This window comes from Idiotropiscis lumnitzeri, chromosome 9 (assembly GCF_059441095.1).
Source record: "Idiotropiscis lumnitzeri isolate Australia: NSW breed Sydney's pygmy pipehorse chromosome 9, RoL_Ilum_1.0, whole genome shotgun sequence".
Classification (NCBI taxonomy): domain Eukaryota; kingdom Metazoa; phylum Chordata; class Actinopteri; order Syngnathiformes; family Syngnathidae; genus Idiotropiscis; species Idiotropiscis lumnitzeri.
In genome coordinates this window covers 3,947,939-3,967,282 of record NC_142399.1, presented here as the reverse complement: position 1 = coordinate 3,967,282, position 19,344 = coordinate 3,947,939, and the positions used below count along the sequence as shown (strand labels likewise).

Below are 19,344 nucleotides of genomic sequence, written 5' to 3'. Positions count from 1 at the left end.
GAAAGAGCAGAATGAAAAAAAAAAAACAGTCTCTTTCTCTCGCTCTCTCTCTGACACACACACACACACACACACACACCAGTCATCCATCACAGGGATCTACAAATAGCAGACCCCCACGACTCCACCCCTACCCCTCCTCACACAGTATACACCCCCTCAATCAGAACCCTGCCTGAACTCCCTCTCATTCTCAAGATCCTTCTTTCATTCCCTGAATTCTATTCACCATCCACATATCTTTACCTTTTTTTTATTCCCACCCACTCCACTCCTTCTTTTCTCTCAGGTTGCCTCCAGGCGTACCCCCCAAGAGAGAGTCACCTAACCTGCATGACACCGCATAACCCCTGCCCGAAGGGCCGTGCAGGGGAGCTCGGGCTTTGTGTGTGGCGGTAAATGTGTACATGGAACAAAGGTGAATCCAGCAGGAATGAGAGGAATCATCATCAGACGCTTTAAAAAAAATAATAAAAAAAAAGACCAACAACTGAAGCCACATGTGCAAATTCTCATTTGAGAGATGACGTCATAATAAAAACAAAAATGTGGTAGCTACAGTCAGAAAAGGCATACCTGCTCTGATGATGGCTTTTTTGCGTGTAGATTGTCACGGCACTCGTCTCCCCGATGACAGTAACTATTCCTAAAGCGGATGAGAAGATTTAAGATAAGCGGGATATGCGGACGATCGCTGGATGTTACTTTTCAAAGCGACAATTACTCTCAACGACTCATGTCGACTCTTCTATCTTTATATTGATTTGCATTTTCAGGAATGATACATGTGAATTTGGGATGGGGAAACGTCTCATTACCGGGAGTTGTTGACAGATGCTCGCAGAGAAATGTTCACGCTTCACAGTCATGTCTGTGTGTCAAATTGCTAGGAAGAAGAATAAAAAAAAAAAAAAGGAACATTTGGGAGGAAAATAAGAGGAAACAATTCCAAAACAACTCTGCTTGAGGCTTGTGTAGGACACTCTGTACACTAATATCTCTGTTTCGTCTACGCGGCCAAAATGTAAGTGAAAGCACACTTGGAAAGTCTTAAACGACATCATTTTGCCGCCACTTCCAATAATGGCTTCGCGCAGACGACTATTTATTAGACATATCAAGTTGTGTAATCGTATTTTGGTCCATTGCCATTTCTGAACACGACTCTCGACTGCCGCCAGTCAACTGTGGGGAAACAATTTTCACTTTCTAGCAATTCAATTTATATGAACCTAAATGACATCTGTTTAACTTATTGTAAAATATCAACAAACAACACAGCTGTCGTTAGTCAGTGCTATGTTTATAGTTCACCTCGGGACATTTTGTGTCCACAGAGGGATTTTGCTGCAGGGTGTATCCTTCCTAACATAAACACGGCCCAAGAATCTCATTCATTGGCAGATGCATGAAAAAAAAAAAAAAAAAAAAAAGAAGGAAAAAGTGGGAGAAAAGAACATGCTGTGCACATGCAGGTGTACTTATGGATACTTCTGCCGGGAGACGGGGGTCCATCTGTCTCAGTAAAAGTGTCGGCACGGTGTAGATCTTGCCTAATTAAAGAGGAGACAGTGGTGTTTAGTGGTAATGGGGGGTGGGGGAAACGTCTTTCCACTTTAGGAATGCACACACAAAACACAGGAATTATTCTGGTGTTCTCAAGGCAGTGGGAGGACATGTGTGTAATTTATAATTAGACTGGAAAAGGGAGGATATACAAAGCAGACGGCCGGTCTTATTCAATTTGCAGGACAAATAAAACAATTCATATAACGTTATTGCATTTGTAAAAAAAACTAATATCAGACAAAATTGCATGTTTTGAGCAAAAACGTCAAAACAATGCAATATACTATTGTCTCATCATTTACACTGTGGTCGTGTTGACGCATATCTAAACGGGATTTTTTTTTTTGTGCACAGCAGACACTGACATATTTTGATCAGTTTGTCTGACTCGTTTACACACTGACTTTGAAAGCTCGCGAAATAAAAACCAAACAATATGATAGTGTTGCCATTGTGAACACATCCCCCTTTAAATATTTACCCAGTATGAGAAAGCGGTGCCATTCTCACCAGTATTTACAACATATACTTAGAATACCAAACATGCATTGACATGGATACCATAATGACACACTGGGACATTCCTACTGCATCCACCCACACACCTTTGACTAATTTATTGCAAACAGCAAAGACTTTGGAAACAGTTAAAGGTCAAGCTTTTTTGCATCCCTATCATTATTTCTATTTGTTGCTCATGGTTTTGAGGCTGGGATTTATTTACATTTCTTTGGATTTTATTTGGCGTTCGCGCTGCAGTATTAAGTCATCATCGTCTCCTCGTCAAGCTTATTGAAAAAAAAATAATAATAAATTATCAGGTTTGTACGGAGGGGCTCCGTAGGTTTGTTCGAAATCCAATACAGTATTTCAATTGACTGCAAGCTATCCATTTGAAACTAAACAGCACACCCTGGTGGCCATAATGAGAATAGCGCGTGCTTCGCTCGAAATGAAAAAAAAAACAGCAATAAAGAAACAGAATATCGTTTTAAGTTTTTTAATTAATCCTTTCTAGGGTTTCACAGTAGCATCAATATCACCAGTCAACACAGTTCATTTAGTTGACCGTTGCCACATCATGTTTTTATTGTAACAGCTTGGCAGAGTGGCCATGGAACTGGAAAAAAAACAACTGATAAGAACTTTTCACATGTAACAGTGGCTGATAACCCTCACAGAAAGCACCTCACTAACATCATAAACTACTTCAGTTGCCCTCAACCAGAAATACAAAAGATAAAGGTAAAAAGTCTTTCACAGTTTAGACAGAAGGCATTCAGATGGAAACGATACAAAGCTGCAAAATAAAAAAAGCAGAACTGACTCGGAAAAGGTGAAATTTGCTCTAAAGAGCACAAAGACATATTTGAAGGACAGTAGTAAAACCGAAAATAAAAAGTATAAAAACAGCACATTAATAAATTCCCAACGACAGAACTATCTCATCTATAGAAGTTGATCTTTGGACGTCATATTCCAAGTTTGAACACGCTGCACTGAAATTAAGTTATACCATATTCTAAAATCTGGGAGACCTAAAAAAGTAAATTGCACAAATTTGGTGTTGAATAGAAATTGCAACACAAAGTAACTTAAGAATTTCACTTTAAGGCACAATCCGGTCTTCTCAAGTCAACATTTCTATGAAATGGTCCCTTCAATGAATTCAAAATATATATTTTTGTAAAAAAAGGGAAAAAATGAAAATAATAATAATATTAAAAAATAAATAAATAAACCAATCAGTTGCAATGCGTTCACATTTTTTTTAAACCATTTGCTGAGGAAAATGGTTCGGTGGCTGAATAACACAAAACACCCTCACTACTGAGATGACCAAACTGAGTCTCTCTCTTACAAAAAAAATTTAAAAAAAATAATTAAAAATCGGGCAAAGAGGAAATCTCTGACACATTAAATCTTCAAATTAAAAAGGGATATGAAGGTACCAAATGGCTAGATGGGAAGTTTCCTCACTTGAAATACAGCCTAAAGAAAATTCACGAGAGAAAGGGAAGGCTTAAGTTGCATTTCTGAGATAAGAACACAAATCATTAGTGACATAAAAGAAGAGTAACAGAACGTAACAATGGTCATTCTGGACGCAAAGATCTCAGTATGGACTCACCCCTCCACTGTTGGTGTCGTCCGAGCAGCTGGCCCCTGCACTGTCGTTTTCCTTGCCTGGTGACATTTGGCTTCCCAACACTTTCCTCTGTTTTGACAAAACAATATCATCGCTACAAGCGCTTAAAAAGATTTCACTTGGAGGAAAAGTAACGATTTTGATTTAGTCGTTGGCAGTGAAGCCATTTAAGAAAAGTCACAACACAGAAGGGGGGTTAGGATTTCGACAATATCAATACAGGACTACTAGAGACGGTATGATTATTCGAGAACTGGCCGATTATCAAATTAATTGATAATCGTTGACTTGTTTATATACCTTTATTTCAAAATCGTCTGCAGTAAATTTGCAGATTTCCGCCATCCTCCAAGTAAGTGGACGATTAGATTTGTGTTGGATCAAAATAACCTAATTATTTTTACTTTGGAGATCAATGAGCAACATTTTTGCCCATTTTAGTGTGTATTTTCTTTTACAGCCAGCGGCGAGAGGCAATCTCCCATTTCGAAAAATAACATGTACATTGTGTACAATTATGTCAACAAACCTTAATAATTCCACCCAAAGAGCGGGATCGCCAATGCTTCCTGCTGAATGGCGAGCGGGAGTCCGTTGAGGGTGTCACTAACGGCTGCTTCTCAAACTACACGCACACACAAACATGACGCATTGACTTCTGCTCTGTTTCAAGACTCGTCTCACCTCAGCGATATTTCACACCAACCTGCCTGATGAGCTTCTTTTTCTTGGCAGACTCGGGCATGTTGTTGACTTGCTGGTAAAGTTCTTGCAGAGCTGATTCAGTGTACGTCCCAGCAGCCACCGAACTTGTCCAACCGATCTTTCTCGAGTAAGGAGACACAATGGATGCGAGCTGGAGCACTGCCGGTGGCTCTTTGGTCCCAGAGACGAGTGTCAGGTCATCCTAGAATGAGCAGGTACATTTTACAGATTCTATTTATAGACAGAGCTCAAGTACCCAATGAAAACACCACGGCTTTTTGAGGAAAGACAATTCAATTCAATGAAAAATATGGTACAGTTTAAAACTTAAAAAAAAAAAGAAAATAATTACCTTTGAGTGGTGAGTTTTGGATCCGGTGAAGTATACACGCGCATATTCTTTGATATATGGAGGGGCCTTCAATGAAAGTAGAGTAAATGTAAATGGATTGTTGGGTGAAAGAGAAAGATGTTGAGAAATATTGCGATTCAAACTGACAAATTCCCACTCACGCTATAAACAGTAACTATACATTAAGATTAATAGTCAAATTATCAGTTCGATGTTTTGTTTGTCTCCGTTGTAAGTAAAACTGTTGCAGCCAGTTCATTTTTCATCTAAAAATTGTAAATTGTTACTGAAAAAAAATATGCCGAGCCTGCTTATTTAACCAGAACTGTTTTGTTTTGGTCTTTGTTTTTTAAAGAAAAATGTCTGCTGTGAAAAAGGGTGACTTAAAAAAAAAGGTGAACTTTAGCACAGTTGGATGAAATTTAGTCTCAAAGTTCCACTAAAAGAGGGCTCATATAATCAAAGACTTTTCTGCGCTTGTTTACCTTGAAAAGCTTTTGAGAGTACCGAATGAGAAACGCTATGCCATTGTTTAGCTTCTCAATGTTTTCCTGAAGATCACTTGCCATCACCTGCAAAACATAAAATGGGGAAAAAATTACAAAGATTTAAGAACATACAATATTGGGTTTCAGGAGATGGAAAAGGAAAGGAAATGATCCGCACATTTTTGGGCCAGATAATTTGTGGCGCAAACATGGTGGCAAGATTGATAGCGGACATCTTGTTGACGTGCTGGTTGCGCGCAGTGTGATAGAGCAGGTCCAACAGGAGCTTCAACAAACTCCGGTTGGCTGGCGGCAGCAGCATGAAAAGCAACTGATAGGCTTCCACCTGCCGCTGCTTGTCTGGAGTATTAGTTTTATCTCCTTTCTCATCAAAAAGAGTCAGCTCTGTGGACAAAAGAAATGAAGATGTGAGATGTCTAGGTCAAGAAAAATAATATTTGGTTTTGAGACCTGAAAAATGATTGGCACCTCCAACTTTGAGGTGGGCATGATAGTGTCTGTGCATCAGCAGGGGCTCAGGCAACTCTCCCAGGTAAGCTTTGAGCAGCGAGGCGGCGTCGTTGGGGTGGAAGTCTCCCGTTTCGAGATCTATTTCTGCCCCGGAATTCAGCATCTCCCTCAGCGCGGCCTGCCGGAGGCTGTGGCCCGGCACGCGGAACAGCCCCTCAATGTGAAGATCTGGGAGAAAGCTCAGACGGAGGAGAAAACATGATGTCAGCGGGTAGACGCAGTGAGAGCCAGAGTGAATGAAAGGGAAAGAAAGAGCGCGCGCACCCAGGCGAAGTGCTTTGTAATGAATTATTGACTCCGGCATTGGGGCCCGGTGTCCACTTTTGTGCAAATACGTCATCGGATTTTCAGAAATAGATCAAGAAGACGTCATGCTAATTCAAGGTGAGCAGGTGCCAGGAAGGTTCTCAAGATTTGAAAGGCAGAAGATGACGGAGTAATTAATAGAAGCAATGAGAATGCATTGTTATATAATCCGTGCGAACATTTGTCATATCATTAAAATTTTAGAGCAAAAGTTCTGTAAAATATGAGGTGATGTGTACCACTCACTTTTGCTCAGGTACTCAATCAGCTGATAGATCTGCGCTATCCCTTCTTCAGTCAAGGGCGCACCAAAAATGACACCTTTTTCTGGGGGTGGGGGAAAAAAACATTCCAGGAAAAAAATGTCACGAACATTCTTAACTCTCATACAACTACAAAAAGTGAACCCTGAACCGTCAAGTGGCGACCTTTATGAATACAAATGGCTTGATGTCACTGTGAAAAGAGCTTTTTTTTTTTTTACATATCGCAAAGCACTAAATAGTCATATAAAAAGGTATGAAGTTGAGATACACTTGGCCAATTTAAAAAATATATTTTTTTTTCTTCTTAACGCATTGCAGATTAATCTGATTGGGGCTGTATCAACAGATACGGTACTCAAAATGAAGTGACTCAGACTCAAGAACAGACAAAAAAAAATGAATTGATCAGGACATCCCGCACATGTTAGTACTGCGCAATATGTTCGTATTTTTCCACACTTATTTTTGGGTGGAATTCCAAAAGTTAATAATTTCGCTATTTCACAATCGGGTGGTACTTTTGCACCATTTCTTAACCTCTGCAGTTACAGTGGATGAATAACAAGAAGAGTCACATTTAAACAACATCAAATTAGCACGTGGATTTAGGTTAAAATAAATAAATCACCTTTTCGTTTCAGGAAATTGAAAGAACGGAGAAAGCCAGTAGAGGGAGGCACCTTGGGGTCACAGTCCCCAGTGAGCTGGGCAAACTCATCTCCTGGGAGGTCGATGAGCCGTGTGACATGTGACAGGACCAGATCTGTGAAGGTCTGCGGATGTTCATGTTTCAGCCTCTCGACAAAGAAGTCCGGGTTGAAGATGACTGGCTGGCACATGTTTGAGGTTTCAATGCTTGTAAACACACTGCAACGTGCCCCCCTGTGTGGAGAAAAACAAAAGAGGTTCAAGTGAAATAGCGCAGAATCACGATTAACGTCTCAACATTTGGTCAAACAGTAACGAAGGAAGTCATCTTGCGTCAAGCAGCATCATAAAACAATAATGCTACCTAGCGTTGTTAGCTCATACCGCCGAGTACCGAGAATTCAAAACGGTCGGATACGACGCAATGATACCCCCTTTCAAGCACAACAAAAACTAAATAAAACGTAACCACTTCTTTTTATCTGATCATTCGTTTTTGAGCTGGTACCTTCTTTTCAGTTTGTGTGTATTTTGGGGATCGTCCTCACCCGCCATCTTCGTTTTGAATCATCCGCAGTTTCCTTTTTAGTTCCGCCCCTAGCTTTCTGATTGGCCACAATAGTGTGACGTCACGGGCGTTGTCGTTGATTGGGTAGGTGCGAAATTTCCTAGTTGTAGTTTCGGTTGCTTCCATCAATTTTCTCTGTTTATCCCTTATTAGAATAGTATAGCAGTATGGTTTCATTAAAAACACAACGTAACAATGAATTATGTCGACGGAGGAATGACAGGAAATGTTAGGTCAGAAAAAAAAACATGCTGAGATATACAAGGTCTGATAAAAACATTTATTCATATTTGTTTTCTATATATACAAAATTATTTACATGATTGTGCTTACGATAAATACAAAAACATTTCTGTCAATGCACACTTCAACCTTTAAAAATCAAACTTCAAAAGCAATTTTAGCTTTATAGTAAAAAAAACCCCAAAACAAAACATTAAAATCAAAGACTTGTAATTTCTGCTTGTGTTATCCCAGCATCCTTTGCCATAGCATAGAAATGTCCTTGTTTTTCAAGAAGATTACTTGGAGAATCAAACTCCACTATCCTACCAGCATCGAGCACCATCACCCTGTGAACAAGAAAGAAAGACAGTAATGAGTTTGCATACTCCTGGGCCACATGTAGCATGAGCAAAATTCAAAAGAACCAACCTCGAGCTATCCATGATGCTGTGCAGGCGGTGGGCAATGGTGAGAACGGTGCAGTGTGCAAACTCTTTCCTGATGGTTGTTTGGATCAGGTTGTCAGTCTCCAGGTCCACAGCTGCCGTCGCCTCGTCCAGAATTAATATGCGGGACCTCCTGAGCAATGCCCGGGCCAGACACAGCAGTTGCCTCTGTCCAACACTGTGTGTGTTGAGGTGTGATACACAAACAAATGCACGTTCGCAGTATAGTTAAAGTCAGGCTGGTACACAAAACTGTAGCATTGGAATTTAAGGATAAATCAAACAAAGATTATTCATTCATCAATTCATATGCAGTAAACTCAGAAAATTCACAAATCGCAGCTAGCAAACTCACTCACTACAGATTTCTTTTCCCTGCATAACTTGACTCAAACAGTTTGCTACAAAACACTAACAGTATTCACACCTATCCTTGTATTTATTTTTAGCTCTTAGACAAAGCAGGAGAGGTGATGATGCAGAGAAAGATCCAGCTCGCTATTGGATGCAGAGTTAAAAGCTGATCGGATGGTAATGGCTAGTTTCTTAATGCAAGGTGCAGTAAGTGTTGAATTTAAGAGAGTAATGGAGAGTCTATAAATGACAAAATGAAAAATGCAGTAACAAAGCTTTTAGGAAAGTAGTAATTGGCATTTTTAAAGGGCAGAAACATACATGTGCACTTATTGTCCTTTTTTTTTAATCAATCTGTAAGTCATCTATTAGCAAGGGTAATGTTATATGAGTTTGAAACAAAAGTTACAGGCAAAAGCAATCATTAAAAACAAAACAAAAAAAAATAAAGAAAAAGCAGAGTGACAACTTTTCATTAATTTTCCCACTTCGCGATAGGTCTTGGTCCCAAACCTCCCTGTGTGTCAAAGAACAATTGAACTCTGCTAGTATGCGCTTTGCCATCACCCACCTCAGGTTTTCTCCTCCTTCTGCAACTTCATGCTGTAATCCCTCTTGCAGCCCTCCCACATACTCCTTAAGATGGGAGAGCTCCAGAACTTTCCAGAGGTCCTCATCACTAGATCTGTCAAAGGGATCCAGGTTCATCCTCAAAGTTCCAGAGAACAACACTGGATCCTGTACAAAGTCAAAGAGGTCAGTGCCCTGTATTTGGAGCAATTTTGTGTTTAGTGTCATTTTGGGATTACGTGCACCTGTGGTATGATCGTGAGGTTGTTCCTGAGGTCATGTAGACCTATTTTAGAAATATCAACACCGTCTATGAGGATACGACCCTCAGCAGCTTCAATGATTCGGAACAAACAGTTGGTCAAGCTGGATTTCCCAGCTCCGGTGCGGCCCACGATACCAATCTGAATGCAAAGAAAGCTTTGCGTGAATAAAATGTAATATAGAGATCCAAATGTTGGCTCAATTAGAGAGACAATTAAAACCACACATGAACCTTTTCAGTGGAGCCAATGTCACAGGAAATGCCATGCAGCACCAGATCCAAACCGGGTCGATAACGGACCTTGTAGTTTTCAAACTGCAGTCTTCCTGCATCAGGCCACTTCTCTGATGGCCGAGTGTCAGTCACCCACTTGGCCTACGGTCACAGATATGTCATGTAAAATAATTATACATAATGGTGTATAATAATAATAATCTAACAGACAGATTATATTACTGTATATACTGCTGACTCACCAATTGTTTTTAAAGATAAAAAAAATGCAAAACCTACATTTCCTGCCATGATTATTTCACCAAATAAAGTACTTTTCCACATACCTCATTTTCAATGACGCTGTATTCACTCACTCGCTCTACGGCGACGATATTGGTCTCGAGCTCTGACGTCATCCGCACAAGCCAGTTCAACGTTTGGGTGACCTATCCCACACCGGAGACAGGATTCACATCACAAACGCTCGGTCCCATCGTCATCATCAGAGCGTTACTTACGTTAAGGGAGTAGGATATGGAGAGGCCAACCAGGCCGCTGTCCAGACTATCTCTGGAAATAACCGCAAGCAGAGCGGCGAAAAACACGACCAAATTCCCCACAAACTCCAAACGAATCGCCAGCCATCTGTACATGGAAAAAAAAAAAAAATCAATGTAATGAAACCCTTCAGGGTGATAAGAGTCATTTAGGGCTCTGACCTGTTGGACACGATCCACGGGTAGACGGTCTTTAGGTTTTCATCCATGGTGGCTTCATTGTGCTGGAGGAACCTTTCTTGATGGTCGTAAGCTCTTATCACAGACAGGCCGGACACGGTCTCGCCAAAGTGGGAATAAATGGGAGAGCGAGAAACCGAGTCGAGCCGGCGTAACTGCCTTGACGTTGCCACGTAGAAGCGCTGGTTGATATCAAGAGAAAATTTGGGATTTCATTCAGGTATCACTTGTAAAATTAACAAGAAAATATCTCTTTAATTTGGCATCGATCGTGTGAAAGGGATGTCTTTTCAAAAGATGTGATTTCTGAAAAGCAAACAACAACAACAAGCTTTTCATTCTAATAGTGAGATTGATAGGTCCTAATACAACCTAAATAGAGCTTTGAGTTCACTTGGTGGCAATATTATGATCAGTACCGTATCCCATTTCTGCACATTTGTCCCGCTCACCTGAACAAAGAAGTACACCACCGCCAGGGGAATGATGACAATAGTGAAGAAGGGAGTGGCCAGACAGATGACAAAAAGGGTCCCCAGCACCCCCAACAGACACAGAATCCAAGAGCGGAAGGACTGAGGGATGGCTTCATCGATTGTAAATATATCCTATTGGACAAGCATAGAAAAGGAGGAAATATTCCAAGCTTTTAACGACGTGGATTCTAGAAGTTTCCAGTAGGTTTTACCTTTGCAAAGCGGTTGACCACCCTCCCAACGGGCGTGGTGTCAAAGAAGACCATTGGCGCCCGCAGTATGTTGTCGAGCAGCCTTGAATGCACGATTCGAGACGCTGCAACCGAGGCGTTGGCCATCAGCAGCGTACCAAGGAACACAAAGAGGCCTGTCATGAAAAGAGAGTTTCATTTAAATGTAAAAGAGGGCATCATGAAACAATCATTTGAAAATTGCACTCCGAACGGTTACCCTGAGCCACTCCCAGAGCGCCAAACACTCCAACCCTGGTGTCTCTCTTTTCTGCCGGGTATGTCATGTTGTAGTACTCCACGGCATCATTAGTCCAGTCACTGAGCCAGACATTCTGGCCAATAAACGCAATGTTCTGGATGAAGTACACCAGGAAGACTGCCATCGTGTATCCCCAGCCCATGGCCCCCAGGTACTGGAGGTACACTGAAAATTTCACCTGGAGGTTGAAAGCGAGCGCCATTCAGATCGACACGAAATCATTTCTTGCGTCGTGAAATGCGATTTGAAAAAGAACTGAAACTACCTGTCCGGTTTCCATCGCTTCCTTCTCGATTAGTCTTTGGCCTTTGTTTATTTCTTCCGCATTTTCAGATTTATTTGCTCTAAAACTACGAGAGAACAAAGCAGTCTTCACACACACAGTCGTGTATTTTGTCAGCCACTTCTCCACGGTAATCTTATACCTGCTGTTGCGCTGGCTACGGCGGATGCTGTTTTCCCGTTTCAGAGTCGCAGTGACGGTGTCTTCTAACGGCGAGTCTGGATGGGTGCCATCGCCCTCGGGGACCATGTCCTCATCCGCAACGCTGTGGCCATGATCTGTACAAGAGGCCCGTGTTAGTTTACGCTGCTTATAACGGTCATTTAAATGTTCTCTTTGGACATCTTTGTCGAAACCTTTCACTTTTACAACTTTCATCACATTTCATTGTTAAAGTAAACAGAATTGAATTGAAGCTTGCGATTATACAGAAGCGAATTTCCGCATGCATTCGTCACTCAAACGGTTTGCAAACAAGTTTGCTTTATATTGCGACGGAAAGATTTAATTACCTGACTCAGACTTGGTGGAATTTTTATGAGTATTCTGCTCTTTGGCATACGTGTCCAAAAATTCGGAAAAGGCGCCTTTGCTAGCACGCAGGCTGTTGTAGGATCCAACCTCCGAAAGCACTCCGTCGACCAGGACTACGATTTCATCCACATGGGGCAGAAAGCTCACTCCGTGAGTCACGAGAATGCGCGTCTGCATCAACAAAAACACACAAAAGCTTTCAGCAGTTCATTCATACTGAAAACTAGAAAATACAACCTAAACAATTGGAATGGCTTGTGTCCACCATGTTTGGTTCAACATACAGCAAAACAGTTTATGTTGGTGCAAAATATTTGTGCATAGGCAGAGGCATAACACACAGTTTGCAAGCACAGACCTTGTCTTTGAGTATTCCATTAGGGCCTATCACTTTTTCAAAAAGGTGCTTCCCCACATGCGAGTCCACAGCAGACAAGGGGTCATCCAGCAGATAAATGTCAGCCCGACTGTACGCTGCCCTGGCCAAGCTCACGCGCTGCTTCTGACCCCCTGACAGGTTGATGCCCTATCACAAAAGAAAGAAAGAACAATGCAGGAGCAAAAAATATTTACGGGCACACGCAAAGCAAAAAACAACAAACATCTGCAAATGTTGCATTGGTGACTTCTTGAACGCTGTTCTTACTTTCTCCCCGATCTCAGTCTTGTCCCCCCCAGGGAGAAGCTCGAGATCTGGCGCCAGGGCACAGGCCTGGATCACCTCCTGATATCGCTTCTCCTCAAGCGGAGAGCCAAACATAATGTTATCCCTCAGGGTGGCGTTTTGGATCCATGCTTGCTGTGGTACGAAGGCAAGTGAACCCTAGAAAAGAAGATCCAACGACGGGTTCAATTTAGTTACATTTTTTTTTTTTTTTTTTTTTGTATTGTCCATGCGATGCAACTGGTAGCAGTGCTTTTTGGAATTAGATCACAAAAGCACAAAGGAAAAAAAACAAAACAGAATCAAATTAGGCCTGGAGCTTGAGATGCGACTTGCAAATAATACGATAATTCAAATCATAAAAGTTGTCACCTGAATGTTGACGAAGCCGTTTGTGCTGTGCATTTCTCCCAGAATGGCCGACATCAGAGAGGACTTGCCCGAGCCGACGGCTCCCACGACTGCGACCAGCCGACCCGGCTTGATGTCTAAACTCACACTGGATATACACACAAGACGAGAAATAAGAAAAGTTCATAATGATTCTGTTCTAAATTTATAATTATGTGTGTTGTGGATGTTTAACGGAGAACATATACTTTTTAAGTTGGGGCTCGCCATCTTTTTCCCATGAAAAGGAACCATTGCACACGTTCACAGCAGAACCTGAAAGACACATCGGATAGATTTATTGTACATATGTCAAAAAGAAGGTTATACAACTTTGTAGAAAATAATGAACATACCGAAGCTGGGGTCATGGCGCACCACATCACTTTCAAGGTCTTCGCCTCCCAAAAACTTTTCAAGACGCTTTCTAGACACCGTCGTCTACATTGCGAACAGACAAAATGAGCCTTTTAGGAACAGATGCATCGTGCCTGAATGTGGCATGTGCCTTTGAATCCTCACCTGCACAATAGCAGCGATGAGCATCGGCAGCATGGCCAGAGGGAATCGAAGGATGTTGAAGAGAGAGATGGCGGTGAACGCCTTCTCAGCGGTCAACACGTTGTCTGAACTCCCCACGACAAACACAGCAAAGGTGGCCAAAGACACCTGGTACGCGCACGCGCACGCGCACGCACACGCACACGCACACGCACATATGGGGGGTGAAGAATTTGACACAAACAATATTCTTCTATCCCTCTGCTCATGTGTGGCACATTGACAGGACTGACCAAAGCTGGAGCACAGCTGAAGATAAACGTGGAGACAGATGTGAGGTAAGCAAACTTCTTCATGACGTTGAGTTCTTGGCCTCGGATGCCTTGGACCTGAGCTTGGAAGGAAGGCTCCCATGCGTACAGCTTCAGAATCTAACAAGAGAACAAGGAGGGAATTATCAAGTACGCCGGGGGGTGCAGAACCTCTCTGGATATATTTAGAATAAAAATCATGTTTGTTTGTGGAATGATGTATTTTTTTCCAGAAATCTAATATGGCCCTCGAGGGATTGTATAAAAAAAAGAAAAGAAAAAAAAAAAAAGAACTTCTTGACTTCTTGGAATAAGCAATGCCACATGTGGTGGTTGCACAAAAGAAGTTCCTCCGGGTTAAAATTCTCTGAAGCGCAGAAGGTTTTCATCTAAGGATCTGACAATGTACCTATTGTTTTTCGACTTCCTGTTTTATTTTGCATGCTTCATTTTCCTTGTTACAGTTTCTTCCTGCCGGTGGACGACTTCCTCAACTTTGTGGTCCCTTGAGCACCGTCTTTGCTTCGATAATCATTTTTTTTTTTTTTTTGCTCGTCTTTGATCACCTCAGTTATCTGAGAGATAGAGATCATAAAAGTATTTTAACTCCATGAATTCACAGAAGATTTAAGATGCTCACCTTCATCCCGTTGAGTATTTCATTCATAATTTTCAGCCGCTTGTCTTTGAATTTCATGTTCTCAATCTGAAACGAGATAGAGAGGAAAGCAGTTAAGGTCGGAAAGCCACTAAATTGAAAAAAATGAAAAGAAAAATACGCTGTGAAAATGTTACAATATTTGTGCACGTGTGTTTATAACCTGGAATTTTCGAGCCTTGTTGGCTAGCAGTCCATTAATTGGCACCATGAGAACCATGACTAAAAGTCCAGCCAACACAGAAGGTCCAAGCTCCTGCCAAAGGAACACAATGGAGAGGACGATTTGCAGTGGGCAGGACCACAGCAGGTGGATAAAGTTGGTCACGTCATTGAAGCGCTGGGCATCAGCAGACATCAGGTTCACCGTTTCGCCGACCGTCGACTCTTTGCGCGTGTCATTTGACACCACCAGTGCCTTGAGGAAAATGTGTACACATTACATATCATATTTTGTCTGGAACGCTTTAAAAAGCACAAAATATATACACGACTCACAAATTAGAGCTCTTCGGCTTCCATAAAGTTAAAACACACGACAACCGTTAAAGGCGAATGCAATTTGAGCTCCTCGACACTGTTCTGCGTTTTTACTTCTTATTTCACAACTTATGGTTCTCTAACTAGGAGCTGAATGGCAAAATTCGCAAAAAGGAGCATTATTAAAAAAAAGAAAAAAAAAGCATTTTTTTTTTCCAACAATATGGTGTTTGCCCCCAAAGTTTTTTGTCAACAATATCTCAATAGGACCATACTTGGACCCAAAAACAGAAATGATTATTTTATTGTGAAATCTTTTAGTTTCATTCTCTAATTTTACCCGAAAGTCAAAGACCCCAAGATTTTTGTAAGTAGTGTAACGGCATGCTTTCCCATGATCTCAATTTAGATTTTTACCTTTTTGTAGACGGCAGCCATGATAGCAGTCCGGACCTTCATTCCCAGCACGAAGCAGCGCTGGAAGTACTGCTGCAGGAAGAGCGACTGCAGGAGGGCCACCACCAGAAGCAACACTGCATATAGGTAACCTTCCCATGCATAACGGTTTTTGTCTTGAGTGAAAGTGATCATCAACCTGAGGAAGACACAGAGGCATGGTGACTTATGCGTCAGAATGAGCCAAAATAATCAACAGTTACAGAATACTTCAATTACGTTACTAGTTCTGGTCTTACTTCAGCAGCTGAGGACTGGCAAAAGAGAGAAGGTCCTGCAGAAGTTTGAAGAAGGCCGACTCAAGCAAAATTCCTCTAAACGTCTTGTAGATGGTGGGAATGAGCCATGAGGTGGGATAGTTTTCTTCTTCCTTCTTTTTCTTGCTTTTCTTCTCTTTTTTCTCTTCTTTCTTGTCTCTATCCTCCTAAAGAAAAATAATGACAAAACCATGAACGTGGCAGCATGCTCAGGATCGATAGATGAAATCAATTTGGAGCGCAAGAAAAATCGACGTCGGGGTACTGTGCATGATTTTTCTCACCATCATCAACACGTCCCGACTAACGCCTTTTCCCAGGCCACTGGAGAGTCCATTTTGAAACGCTTCATTATGGGATTTCTCGTTTTCGTTTTTGGCCAGCTTTTTCTGGTAGCGATGCTGAGCTGCGGCAAACTCTGTCTGCATGAAGTGCTGAAAATGCTGGCTGATGTAACCCGTGGAATCCTCCTCATTCAGGGCCCACATGTCCTCCTGAACCAGGGGCTGCTTGTACCCTTTTATCGCCATGCTGAGGAGTGAAAGGAAGGATGACTTTGTGTTGATGATGTGCAAAAGTCGCGGGCTGCCTTTTGGACAGCAGTCATTTTGACAGATCTGCAATGGCGTGATGAATTATTTTGTTTTAATAATGTTTTAATCTCTCTCTCCCTCTCCCCCTCCCCCTCCCTCTCTCTCTCTCTCTCTCTCTCTCCCTCTCTCTCTCCCTCTCTCTCTCCCTCTCTCCCCCTCCCTCTCTCTCTTATTAATATCATGTGATGTGCTTGTGCTTATGCTGGATTACCTATGAAACCAGTTGAATGTGATTCTGTTCAAAAATGGTGCACCTGCCTCTGGATTCTGTTAAGGGAAAATAAAGGTTTGAAATGTGTAAGACAAAAAAAATAATTAATAAATAAAACAAGGAAAATGCAAACATTTGACCAATCATATACCTTTTTCACAACCTCCCTGGCTTCAGGAGAGATGTCCGCCAATCCTGAGAGGATAAGTGCTATCCCTTCCAGGCCAAATGAGATGCAGAAAAGGCAGAATCGAGGGAGGTCAACAATCTCTCCCTGGCGGTCAAAATGGAGTTTAATACCAGGGTTTGACCACCAATGACAGGGGCTGATTGATGACCGGTTATGCTTACAGCTTGTCAATTATTACCTGCCTGAGTGCCGCTCGGATGATGGTCTGCAGAGGAAAAACATCACACAGAACCACCAGGAACCAAAAGAGGAAGAGGGTGGCGGAATCTACTGATCCGCTTCGTCTTAAACCTTCTTGGCACAGCAGCACCATGACCTAACCCCCCCCCAAAAAAGAGAGGGCAGAATGAACGCACACGTCATCGCTCCAATATAAAAGTTGGGCAAAATTACTAAACATACCCATGACACAGCATAAATAATGGGGTTGGTATAGTACACAGTAGGATTCTTTTCTGGTGTAGGTGTGTCTTGGCTTGGACCAAAGTCCTCCCCTAAAGTGATACCAAGACCTGCTATGGCAGTCAGGAACAGCAGGGACGCAACAACCTGAGGCCAGAAAAGACATCAGATAAAAGTTTAATTACAACAACAATAATACTCATACCGGTCTTAATAGTAATGACATTAAATAATGACGGTTTTTATTGAGCTACGGGATTCATGGTTTTTTTAGGTTTTTAATTTGCTGCCCACATGCGGTAATCCATTTACAACACAGCTGGATGGGAGGTGCAGATTTTTATTTGAAATTGTGAATGTGTGTGATATTACCTGTTTGCAGATATAAAGTTTGGACATGTATTTGATGTCCTTTGCCCTGCAGAGAGTCAGCAGGTGCCACGGGGCACACAGCCACAGGAAACCCAATGGGATCCACACCAGCACTGTCTGCTCCACACATACTGGCAGATCGGGATCTTCTCTCGCCACGTATGAAGAGTTCTGCAGCACAATATCAATACAAATGTATAGTTAAAGAATAAAGTCATTTTTTTAAAAGGTCACAAACCTTCGACTAAATGATAATATTTTTGAGAATTAAGTAATATAGTGTATTTTTTTTTTAAATATTGCACGTTTAATGTATTTATATATTTTCAGAAAAATCTCGTGTTCAAGGAAAAAAAATGATTGGAGTCAGAATCTCAAGACAAAGAAGTTACTTTTGAAAAAAAAAAAGTGTGGTTGAAGAAAAAGTTCAAAATGTTACGGTGATGATAGTACAGTATAATTTCAGGAAACAAAGTTGTTGGGGGAAGTTGTATCAAGAAAAAAGAAATGTTGAAACTTTGAACGTATCATTCGTGAAATTTTTTAATAAGTTTAAAGTGCCACCAATCTTTTAAAAGCCATGTCATACAAGTGTAAAAACAAGTGAACCGCTGTAGAATCAAACAAAGTCCAACTTTTCCCACTGATAATTAACAAAAATGTTTTGTGAGCGATTCTGTCGCCAAAAGATGTTTTATTGATATTGTCGGGATTAATTAGTCTCTAATGTTTACTTGCTTTACCATTGGAAAGGAAGACTGAAACAATTTGTGTCTGCATGTGATATTAATTTACAGTTTTGCAAATTGTCCAATTTCCAGTTCTATGGTTTTCGTCACACTTCTCCTTATTTCCATCAATAGCATCCCAAAAACGTTCCAGGATGGTCGTCCAACTCAGATATTTTCCCCCACACGGTTACAAAACATGCCACCACTCCACTGTAGGCAAAAACTGCAGTGACATTACGCCGGTCACACTCACCCAGAAGACAGAACCACAGTACTCCTCCAGGACAGCAGCACACATGGTCCTCACGGATGCCCTCGAGCGAACCTTGGAAGACCGGTCAACTTTTGACGCCGAGGTCCCTCGGTTTCCCCTCAAGAGCTCCTCACTTTCCGCTGTCCGCCCACGGGATGACAATGGCAGGATATGACGAAGGGGGGACTTTGAGCCATGAGTCTTTTAAAACTGAAGGCAAAACTTGCATACATGAAAAAGTGATAAGAACAGATTCACGACAAGACTGATCCAGTCAGATGATTATCCTCCTGGGTGTCTTCAAACACATACGCGAGCGACCCACTTGTTGGGGCGAATGACAAAACTAAAACACTGCAGCCATTGAGAGAAACCGGCTCGCACCAACCAGTCCACGGACACTGCGCCTCTCACAAACGTGTCTAAAGTTCAACTGATCACAGAGACAACAACATCAAAAGAGCAAGATAGGGAGCCAATGAGAGAGTCGGAGAGAGAGAGAGAGAGAGAGAGAGAGGGATGTGTCCCTGCGTGCAAGTGTGGAAAAGCATTCTCCCCAAAATGGAAAGCGTTTCAGGCAAAGGGTGGGGAAATTAGCTCATTAAAGCGCCCCCTTCCCCCGTTGTCTTTCCCTCCGCTCGGCACTACAGAAACATTTTAGGAACTATCGTCACATGAGATTCAACTCAAGATGC

At 41.8% G+C, this 19,344-nt stretch overlaps 2 protein-coding genes across 3 annotated transcripts; both read right to left on the bottom strand.

The window, feature by feature from the left end:
- Positions 1-2,555: 2,555 nt before the first annotated feature.
- LOC148329912 (rho GTPase-activating protein 19-like) lies at positions 2,556-7,608 on the bottom strand. 2 transcript variants are annotated; one of them, XM_088303991.1, is made up of 11 exons: positions 7,523-7,608; positions 6,995-7,248; positions 6,347-6,427; positions 5,753-5,962; positions 5,442-5,668; positions 5,261-5,347; positions 4,776-4,841; positions 4,425-4,625; positions 4,248-4,343; positions 3,701-3,787; positions 2,556-3,561 (listed from the first exon to the last, which is right to left on the bottom strand). In XM_088303991.1, the coding sequence occupies exons 1-11, from the start codon at positions 7,567-7,569 to the stop codon at positions 3,529-3,531; spliced, it is 1,389 nt and encodes a 462-aa protein (XP_088160117.1). In that variant the 5' UTR covers positions 7,570-7,608; the 3' UTR covers positions 2,556-3,528. The 2 variants fall into 2 exon arrangements, with proteins under 2 accessions (XP_088160117.1, XP_088160118.1); XM_088303992.1 differs by lacking the exons at positions 6,995-7,248; positions 7,523-7,608 and having other exon boundaries at positions 5,753-6,200.
- Positions 7,609-7,848: 240 nt separating this feature from the next.
- Positions 7,849-19,338, bottom strand: abcc2 (ATP binding cassette subfamily C member 2). Its single transcript, XM_088303990.1, has 32 exons — positions 18,650-19,338; positions 17,666-17,836; positions 17,294-17,440; positions 17,070-17,207; positions 16,853-16,975; positions 16,702-16,757; positions 16,182-16,428; positions 15,880-16,064; positions 15,602-15,779; positions 14,868-15,122; positions 14,687-14,752; positions 14,029-14,166; positions 13,757-13,903; positions 13,591-13,675; positions 13,444-13,510; positions 13,217-13,343; positions 12,827-13,003; positions 12,539-12,706; positions 12,159-12,351; positions 11,789-11,924; positions 11,629-11,713; positions 11,322-11,541; positions 11,084-11,238; positions 10,848-11,003; positions 10,378-10,577; positions 10,177-10,303; positions 10,003-10,104; positions 9,674-9,817; positions 9,423-9,581; positions 9,179-9,345; positions 8,237-8,431; positions 7,849-8,154 (listed from the first exon to the last, which is right to left on the bottom strand). Exons 1-32 carry the CDS (start codon positions 18,692-18,694, stop codon positions 8,025-8,027), a joined length of 4,689 nt encoding a protein of 1,562 aa, XP_088160116.1. The 5' UTR covers positions 18,695-19,338; the 3' UTR covers positions 7,849-8,024.
- Between the last annotated feature and the right edge of the window lie 6 nt (positions 19,339-19,344).

Coding starts and splice junctions, on each gene's coding strand:
- abcc2 (XM_088303990.1), bottom strand. CDS start 18,694: ATGTGTGCTGCTGTCCTGGAGGAGTACTGTGGTTCTGTCTTCTGG. Junction 15,780..15,879: donor GCCAGTCCTCAGCTGCTGAA/GTAAGACCAGAA, acceptor TGTCTTCCTCAG/GTTGATGATCACTTTCACTC. Junction 13,904..14,028: donor TCAGCTGTGCTCCAGCTTTG/GTCAGTCCTGTC, acceptor TGCGCGTACCAG/GTGTCTTTGGCCACCTTTGC.
- LOC148329912 (XM_088303991.1), bottom strand. CDS start 7,569: ATGGCGGGTGAGGACGATCCCCAAAATACACACAAACTGAAAAGAAG. Junction 3,788..4,247: donor CTTTGGGTGGAATTATTAAG/GTTTGTTGACAT, acceptor TTGTCAAAACAG/AGGAAAGTGTTGGGAAGCCA. Junction 3,562..3,700: donor ACGACACCAACAGTGGAGGG/GTGAGTCCATAC, acceptor AATTTTCTTTAG/GCTGTATTTCAAGTGAGGAA.